Consider the following 9,134-nt stretch of genomic DNA (forward strand, 5'->3'; position numbering starts at 1 on the left):
TCAGCCTCCCTCTCCAGAACTATTTCATGGTGAGTTGGATAAGTGTGCAGGATTTCTCACACAACTCACTTATTTTTTTCGTCAGCAAATTCACTTGTACCCTGGTGATGGAGATAAGATTTCATTCTTTGTGCAACTGTTACGTGATCGCGCACTACAGTGGGCCCAGGCAGTGCTGCGATCCCACCCCGAAATCTCCTACCCCGATTTTTTTGTCTAAGTTTAAGAGCATTTTTGACAAAGGATCCGAGGCTGCCGCCGCCGCTCAACGCCTGTTAAATCTCAAACAAGGTAGACGTAGGATGTCGGATTATTCTGTCGATTTCTGGGTTTTGGCTGAGCAAACGGGGTGGGGGCAGGAAGCGCTGAAGAGTGCCTTGCTAAATAACATCTGTGATGAATTGAAAGGCGAACTGATAATGCATGACCTGCCTGCCTCTCTTGACTCTCTAATGACTCTGTGCATTAAATTGGATGATCACCTTCGGGCTCGCAGAGACCTCCGGGGGCGGGCCTTTCAGGAGCCACGGGTGCTCATGGACCCACCAGCGGGGGAGTGGAGGGCTAAACCCAGTGCTGCCCACAGTGGCGAGCTAAGCAAGGAAGGCGAGCAGCCCATGCAGCTGGGTCGCTCACGGCTAACACCCGCGGAACGTCAGCGACGCATGGTGTCTGGTGAGTGCCTGTATTGCGGCCGTAAAGACCACTTCATTGCCACCTGTCCATCTCGACCAAAAGGGGGCACCCACCCGTAGTTAAGGGAGTACTGGTGGGCGACCTGTCTAGTAATAGCTCCCTTCCGCGCTTAATGTTACTGGCCAAGTTAACAGTCTGCACAAAGACCCATTCTGTGATGGCGTTAATTGACTCCGGCGCGGAACAGAACTTTATCGATTCAGCCCTCGCGGAAGAATTAGGAGTTGGTTCTGACCCTCTACCTCATTGTTTACATGTCACCGCCTTATCTGGATAGCAGCTGCCTAATATAACCCATGTCTCAGAGCCCGTGTCACTCACACTCTCCGGCAACCACACCGAGGTGCTAAGCCTATTCGTCTTTAAAGCTCCTCAAACACCGCTTGTCTTAGGTCATCCCTGGTTGCGACAGCATAACCCTCATATTGACTGGAAATCCGAATGCGTGGTGGGCTGGGGAGTGGATTGTCACATGAATTTCCTCCGGGCTGCTACTCCGCCCTCCGCGTCTCCTCCAAATAACCTGTCTGAGCCTCCGGATCTCACCTCTGTTCCACCTGTGTATCACAACTTGGCTGAGGTTTTTCGTAAAGATCGTGCACAATCGTTACCACCTCATCGGCTGTATGACTGCGCCATTGATCTTCTCCCAGGCGCCACACTTCCCACCTGTTGCCTTTATAGTCTCTCCCAACCTGAGAGAGCATCTATGGAGAAATACATCATGGACTCACTGGCAGCAGGCATAATCCAGCCGTCCTCTTCCCCTGTGGCAGCTGGCTTCTTCTTTGTAGAAAAGAAGGATAAGTCCCTCCGCTTTCAACACCCATCTGGGGCATTTTGAGTACCTGGTGATGCCCTTTGGCCTGACTAACGCCCCAGCAGTTTTCCAGGCCCTCGTAAATGACGTCCTCCGGGACTTTATCAATCGGTGCGCGTTTGTCTACTTATCTTCTCTAAAACAGTGGCGGAGCACGAGACACACGTCAGACAGATTCTGCAGCGTTTGCTAGAAAACAGACTGTTTGTGAAAAGCGAAAAATGTGACTTTCATGTGGACTCCGTGGCCTTTCTCGGATACATAATAGAGCGGGGTGATCTAAAACCAGACCCAGCGAAAGTCCAAACAGTGCTTACCTGGCCCGAACCCCCAAACCGTCGACAGCTCCAGCGCTTTTTAGGCTTTGCCAACTTCTACCGCCGCTTCATTCGAGATATCAGTAAACTCGCTCTGCCTTTAACCAGAATCACTTCTCCTAAAGTGTCTTTTCAGTGGGACCAGTCTGCGCAGGAGGCCTTCCTACATCTCAAAGAACGGTTCGCTAGAGCGCCTATCCTCTGCCAACCCGACCTCAAACAACAGTTCGTCGTTGAGGTGGACGCGTCAGATTCCGGGGTCGGAGCGGTGTTGTCCCAACGGACGGAGGGTAAGCTCCACCCGTGCGCCTTTTTCTCTCACCGTCTCTCCCCAGCAGAGCGCAATTATGATGTTGGAGACCGGGAACTTCTGGCTATCAAGTTAGCACTGGAGGAATGGAGACATTGGCTAGAGGGAGCCACTCAACCATTCATCGTGTGGACAGACCACAGAAACCTGGAGTATCTCCGAGCCGCAAAGCGACTCAATCCCCGGCAAGCAAGGTGGGCTCTCTTTTTCACGAGTTTCAACTTTTCAATTACTCACAGACCCGGGAGCCGCAATGTGAAGCCAGACGCCCTCTCCTGACTGTATGACTCCTCTGAAGCGGAACCCGAGCCAGGTCCGATTCTTCCAGCCTCCTGCTCCATCGGCACGGTGACCTGGGAAATCGAATCTCAGATTAAGGAAGCTCAGAAAACAGAACCAGATCCCGGGACCGGGCCCCCAGGTCAGTTGTTTGTGCCCTCCTCTGTTCGTTCTCAGGTACTGCAATGGGCACACGCCACCCGGTTCACCTGTCACCCGGGGGTACACCGAACCATACAATTCCTCCAGCATTACTTCTGGTGGCCCACTTTGGCTCGGGATGCACGGGAATACGTTGCCGCCTGCACGACCTGCGCCCATAACAAGTTGTCTAACCAACCCCCCTCCGGATTGCTACGACCACTACCCACTCCGGGACGGCCTTGGTCCCACATAGCCTTGGATTTTCTAACCATTGTGGACAGGTTTTCTAAAGCTGTCCATTTCGTTGCCTTGTTCAAGCTGCCTACGGCCCTGGAGACCGCTCACCTCCTCACCACGCATGTGTTCCACCTCCATGGAATTCCAGAGGACATTGTGTCAGACCGTGGCCCCCAGTTCACATCGCGGGTCTGGAGGGAGTTTTGCTCCGCCCTCGGCGCTAAGGTTAGTCTGTGCTCTGGATTCCATCCTCAGACTAACGGGCAAGCTGAGCAGGCGAGCCACGAACTGGAGGCTGCTCTGCGGTGTGTGCTGTCCACAAATCAAACGACCTGGAGTGAACATCTGCCATGGATTGAGTACGCCCACAATTGCCTGACTTCCTCAGCCACTGGAGTTTCACCTTTTGAGGCGTCATTAGGATTCCAGCCTCCGCTCTTTCCAGCCGTTGAGGGTGACCTCTCTATGCCGTCCGTCCAACACCACCTGCGTAGATGTCGCTGGGTGTGGAGAACCACCCGAGCTGCCCTCCTCCGGACGAAGGCACGTAACAAACAGCTCGCGGACCGCCATCGGACACATGCGGTCCGACAAAAGGTATGGCTGTCCACCCGCTATGTGCCCCATTCGAAATCGGTGCGCTTGTGAACCCTGTGTCTGTTCAGTTGAACCTTCCACGCAACATGCGTGTCCACGACGTTTTCCATGTCTCCCAGATTAAGCCCGTGCTCTCCAGTCCTTTGTGCCCTCCTTCTGGGCCCCTGCCTCCCGCCCGGTTCGTTGATGGGCTGCCGGCGTATGGCGTCTCCCGCATTATGGACTCCCGGCGCTGGGGGCGGGGGGTCCAGTATTTGGTCGATTGGGAGGGCTACGGGCCGGAGGAGCGCTCCTGGGTGCCTCGCTCGGCTGTCTTGTGTCGGCGCCTGCTCCGTGACTTCCACTGCCGGCACCCTCGTAAGCCCGGTGGGTCGCCGGGAGGCTCCCGTTGAGGGGGGGGTGCTGTCAGGGTCCCTGTGCCTACCCGGTTGGCTCAGTATGGCTACATATGTTTTTGTATTCTTTTTTTTGTTCCTGCTCTCTCCCTTCCCCCCCTTTCCCTCCTCCCTCTGCCTGGGCGGAGCTCACCTGTGGGCTCCTGCTCTTGGCCCACGCACCTGTGGCTCATCACGAGTGATCCAGCTCCTTTATAAGATGGCAGCTCTGTGTTTCTCGTCGCTGGACCGTTGCCGACCCTCGTCAGTCGCAGTGTGACAATTTTTAAACATGTTTCTAAACAGGCTCCACCACTCTGCAGTCTGCCCCCCCAACCCACTACTAGCAACCATCATGATCCCCCGGCCAGCTCCTTTCGCCAACCTACACAGCTATGCGGCCTCCCCAGCAAATAGTCTGCGTTCAGTACCTTTTCTAACGACTGTATGCTTTGAAACAATAAGCTGCATCACAATTACATTGTAATCTTAACTTCAAAACACTAATTTATGCTGCTGAATATCATCTTATTTTGCTTTTTTAGATTCCAGAGAGTCTCAGGCCAGTTCTAAAATTTTGTACTATGACATTTTATGAACAGGCTAAATTGTAAATAGTTCTAACAGATTGAACTACTTGAACATGAATGCAAAATGTGAAGCCATCACTTATGAATATCGTTGTTTTTCTCATCACAATGCTTGTCCAGTTTATCACAAGCCAGTATTCTTTGTGTTATTGTTTTTTTTAACAGATGCAGCCTTCTAAAAACGTATAACCATGGGGACAGAGCTGATCAGAGAAGTCGAGGACCTCCGTGAGGAGTTCAGAGCCTCCGTTAATCTTGCAGCACTGAACCTGTTGATGCCGGTGTATTGCCTCTGGATTAGCCTTTTAACAACATAGATGAGATGAACAATGCAGAGGCAACTCTGCAATGACTAGAGGCAAATGAAGCACTGGTAAGTTCTTAAAGGTTAGGGGACTTTTGTAACCCAGAACTTTAAAAATTGTCCAAGTTGGTTAAACTGCTTAAAAATGGCCTTCTGCTGTATGTTCTGCTTGAATATACAACAACAGGCTATCGTTGGAAGATCCAACAAATCGGAATAGAAATATATTTCACTGCAAATGGTTTGGCTTATTTATTTTATCTCTAGAAAATTAGGCTTTGAGCTATTCAACTAATGGCTCTTTGGGAATCGGCGAAGCAGCAGTTTGCTGGTTTCTGCCTTGTGACTTTCATATTAATCAACCTAGTAGTTTAGATGCTTTCTCCCTGCTGAAGACAATTGACAAGAGGTTATTCATATTTAAGATCTAATTTGGTCTTTTTTTCTTCTTCGTTTTGTTTGTTTTTGTCCTAGTTGGCCTAACTCGACAGGTAAACGCTGTTTCTGAGTTTGCCTTTCCCCGAGCAGTGCAGAAATGTCTCTGCTATGCTCCAAATCGGATAGCTGGTGCAGGATGCCCGATACCGGAGTAAACATTTAAAAAAACAAAACAAAAAAACTGACTTGGACCTAATACATGTAACAAAGAACCTTTTTCATATCATAAATTACTTTGTTATTGATATAGAGATTTCTGTCATTTTTAATTGCATAATGCGAGATGCTTCATATTATAGGGATATTATTATGGACGTGACAAATTGTAAGATAATGTCCAGCATATAAAGGGTATCCTGTTTGTGGATCATACACAGGGATTCAAGGAGCTTTATTTGTCATTCGCATCACATGTTAACATGAGGTGGAACAAAATTATGTACACACGGTCCCGGAGTGAAAAGAAACAAAAATAATGAAGAAGAGGAAGGGTTTTGTTTTGTTTGTTTTTTTAGTAATAAATAAATAGTTGGGTTTTTTGTTTTTGTTTTTTAACAAACAGGAATGACAAGTAATAAGAAAATACAATAAATAATAAGTAGAGTGCAACAACCTGAGTACCAGGGAACCTCCCCATTTATCTGGGCTTAGGACTAGCACTGGGACTCCACTGGCCTGTGGCTCCCCCATGGCTGGCTTATCAGATGGGTTTCCCATTATTTTCAGTAGCTTTTTGAAACAGTTTTTTGATCTAAGTAGACATGTCAGGCATACATTTTAACAACTATGTAGCTCTTTGTAGTGAGGTAGAATGATTAAACAAAGCTTAGATTTATTTGATCTTTCTCCAAATAGGAGTAAAGACTTTCTGGAGGTGTTACAGAAATGACCAAAACCCCAAAATGAATTGAAATGTTTAAAAATTTTAAAAACTGTCTTCTTTTGTTTGGTTCTCTATGTCTGTCACAACAAAAAAAAATCACATTTAGAAACTTTAAAATGTCAGATGACACGTGATTACATTCATCTTTTATTTACAGTCTATTGACCTAACCTGTGACGTGTATTGAAAAGCTCTCAATGCTATCTCCCATTCACTCGACCTGCTCTTTAGTGAGTTTGTGTTCAACAGACTGTAAGTGACTCTTTAGAGATTGTTCACTGAAACAGAATGAGCTCGCCGGTCCACTCAGATGATTCAGTAAAGTCACAGGAGTGGAAGGACGAGGTTTCCCACTCACAGAGTCACTGTGGCTTTCCTCTAACAGCCTGGTCATCAGTAGAATCATCATCACTGTCTGCATTTAGATTTTTGTGCCTAACCTCTGTATTGCTCGACATTTATTGTTCCAAAACTGGGTGATAAACCGTGAGGGCTGGATTTCCAATTATAGTGACAAAAAACAGAAATCTTGAAACTGGATTTGGAAAAAAATGGTGACTGGAATTTGAATGGCTACTTTGTCTTCATTACATCAGCAGCAAAGACCTCAAAAAGCTGGATTTTCCTGTTCAACTGGACTAATGTGGTAACCGATGCTGACTCCATCATGCTGTACTTCCAGGTGGTGATACTCGCTGCTACAGTCATGCTGGTTTACTACTGTGAGTTCACTGACACTTTCAGTCCAGCAGAGCAGGGCTTCATTTGCAGAGATCCCACTTTGACCAAACCTGATCCTGGACCTGAGCAGAACAGCCGCATGCCACCTATAATACTGTACTCTGTGGTGAGCGGACTACCTGTTGTACTGGTAAGTCAATAGAGCTACAGAAAGCCATGCGTGTTAAAGGACTGTTAGTATCTGTCAGTTAGTCGATATCTGCAGTGGATGGAACCATGCATTATTGTGCATTTCACAGCAGGTAAAATAAGTATTGAACATAAGTATTGCAGCAGGTCTCTGCAGGTGATTTCAGCAGTGCTGGAACAAAGTTCCACAACACCTTCTCAAAGTCATCAATATCTCTGAGCCCCCCACCGTCACGGCAGGGTGAGGCAGGCATGCTGTTCGAGTGGATATGTGCAAACTTTCTCCATGTGTTGGTGTTGTTCCACCTGTATCCTTGATCTGGAAGCTCTGTCCTCCTTCCACACCATACTGATATTCATGGGGAAACTGAGTCTGATGTTCAGCTGGGAAATTGTCTTTCCCATACCTGCACAGGCTCAGTCTCTAATATTCACCCTCTGTAAACACTTTGCTGATGAGCTTATGGTCAGTTTTGTAAATTGTGGTTATTTTAAGTGTCAGAGAGGATGATTATCCAGTGTATGTTTCCTGATTGTGTGATTGACGGGTTGTTAGTCGACGTTAACGGAGTTGCAGTCAGAACCACGCCCATCGCATATAATTTTAAAATACTAAAAAGGTGAAGATGAAACGTGCAATAAGGCTTCATAATGGGATTTCACAAACTGGAGGGTAACATCATGGTGGCTGTGTTTGTCTTTTCTGCTGTTTGTGGTTGCTGTACGTGGCTGTTTGGTAGGCCCCGCCCACCTCTGCATTAGCTCTGCTGATGTTTTCTCTTCAATGGGTCAAAATTAGTGTGTGGCTAAAATAGCAGAGGATGAACCTTCAATATTTTTTTTCTCAACAAAATGTCAAATGCTAATGCTGATACATGGGATATGGGTTTTACTGCATGTCAATAACATATCACATAAAAACATGTGAACAAATAAAAATTTGATTTAATAGTAACTTTTAAAATCAAAGCTACATCATTGCAGCAAATTACTGGAATATGACAACGCCATCATTACTGCAAACTTTTCAGTACTGTATACTACAGCTAACATTTTCTCCAATGTATTCTTATTTAATTTATTTTGTTTTTCATTCTGTTTTTTTTCTTCTTTTTCAGATTTCAGGGGTGGAAGTAGTCATCTTCCTCTTTTACTACAACTCAAACAACTTTTATGAGCAGGAGAAGGTTGTTGTCGTGGGAGACTGCTGCTATGTTAACCCCATGGTGCGCAGGACTGTCCATTTCCTTGGTAATGTAAGACCAGCCCAAAATATTCCCACCATTGATTAACCCAGTTGTCGTGTCTGACATTTTTAAAATGTCCTTATAATAATGTTCTGGGCTACTGTAGAGCTAAACACAATTATGGTGTCTCTTCTAACGTTTTAGGATCAGCTATGTTTAAAATGGCCATTTTCACAGAATTTAAATGAACCGTCTATAATGTAGCCTATGTGAGTTATGCAATAGTTATGTTGGTTTAAGTTGTATACAAATATCACCTGTGTGTCTTTCTGTAGGTGTCTTTGTCTTTGGTTTGTTTACAACAGACATTTTTGTTAGTACTGGTCAGATGGTCACAGGAAGTCTGGCTCCCTACTTCCTGTCTGTGTGCCAGCCCAATTACACTGCTCTCGGCTGCCAGGATACAGCGTTCTTTGTGAGCCAGTCAGATGGCTGTACTGGTGACCCTGATGACATCATCAGAGCCAGGAAGACATTTCCCTGCAAAGAGGCTGCACTCAGTGTCTACTTAGCTGTTTACTTGGCAGTGAGTAGATCTGTCTTTAAATAATCCAACAGTCTTCACCAATGTCAATAAAGTAATATTTGGTTAAAGTGTCAGAGAAATAATCTTCCTTTTCAGATGTACATCATGTCCTGCGTTGGATCTGCAGTGGGGCGTCTGGCTGGGCCCTTTGTCAGCCTTTCATTGGTCAGTCTGGCTTTGCTAACAGGCATCAACAGAGTGGCTGAATATCGTAACCACTGGAGTGATGTTATAGCAGGACAAGGCATTGGTGCTGCTGTTGCTGTCTTTCTGGTCAGTTCCTGTTATTATTAGACTTATTCATATCAGTGTAGACTTCATTAGTGGGTCATTATGAAAAACAGATATGCCAATAAACACAGCATTTTATGCTAGCTCAAACCTGAAGTTAAATGACTGCTTATTTGTAAACCCATAGAAAACCTCAACCTTCAGTACTCTGTGGTGTTAGGTCTGCTGTAGTGAACATGTAATGTTTGAAGATCGAATATATATATATATA

At 46.3% G+C, this 9,134-nt stretch overlaps 1 protein-coding gene across 5 annotated transcripts; it reads left to right on the forward strand.

Moving 5' to 3' along the window:
- Positions 1-3: 3 nt before the first annotated feature.
- LOC102211483 (lipid phosphate phosphatase-related protein type 5-like) lies at positions 4-9,052 on the forward strand. Of its 5 annotated transcripts, none has more exons than XM_005753794.1 (6): positions 4-29; positions 4,530-4,737; positions 6,672-6,860; positions 7,978-8,110; positions 8,382-8,632; positions 8,702-9,052. In XM_005753794.1, exons 3-6 carry the CDS (start codon positions 6,696-6,698, stop codon positions 8,924-8,926), a joined length of 774 nt encoding a protein of 257 aa, XP_005753851.1. In that variant the 5' UTR covers positions 4-29; positions 4,530-4,737; positions 6,672-6,695; the 3' UTR covers positions 8,927-9,052. The 5 variants fall into 5 exon arrangements, with proteins under 5 accessions (XP_005753851.1, XP_005753852.1, XP_013771560.1 ...); XM_005753795.1 differs by lacking the exon at positions 4-29 and adding an exon at positions 2,079-2,123; XM_013916106.1 differs by lacking the exon at positions 4-29 and having other exon boundaries at positions 4,019-4,737.
- Positions 9,053-9,134: the final 82 nt, after the last annotated feature.

The sequence above is a fragment of the Pundamilia nyererei genome, unplaced genomic scaffold (genome assembly GCF_000239375.1).
Source record: "Pundamilia nyererei isolate P.nyererei 1_Seehausen unplaced genomic scaffold, PunNye1.0 scaffold00464, whole genome shotgun sequence".
Taxonomy (NCBI): domain Eukaryota; kingdom Metazoa; phylum Chordata; class Actinopteri; order Cichliformes; family Cichlidae; genus Pundamilia; species Pundamilia nyererei.

What these genes read in the sequence shown, in the direction of transcription:
- LOC102211483 (XM_005753792.1), top strand. Translation starts at nt 6,657, where the DNA reads ATGCTGTACTTCCAGGTGGTGATACTCGCTGCTACAGTCATGCTGGTT. An exon ending in GCGGACTACCTGTTGTACTG is followed by an intron (nt 6,861 to 7,977) that starts GTAAGTCAATAG and finishes CTTCTTTTTCAG; the next exon opens with ATTTCAGGGGTGGAAGTAGT. An exon ending in CAGGACTGTCCATTTCCTTG is followed by an intron (nt 8,111 to 8,381) that starts GTAATGTAAGAC and finishes GTCTTTCTGTAG; the next exon opens with GTGTCTTTGTCTTTGGTTTG.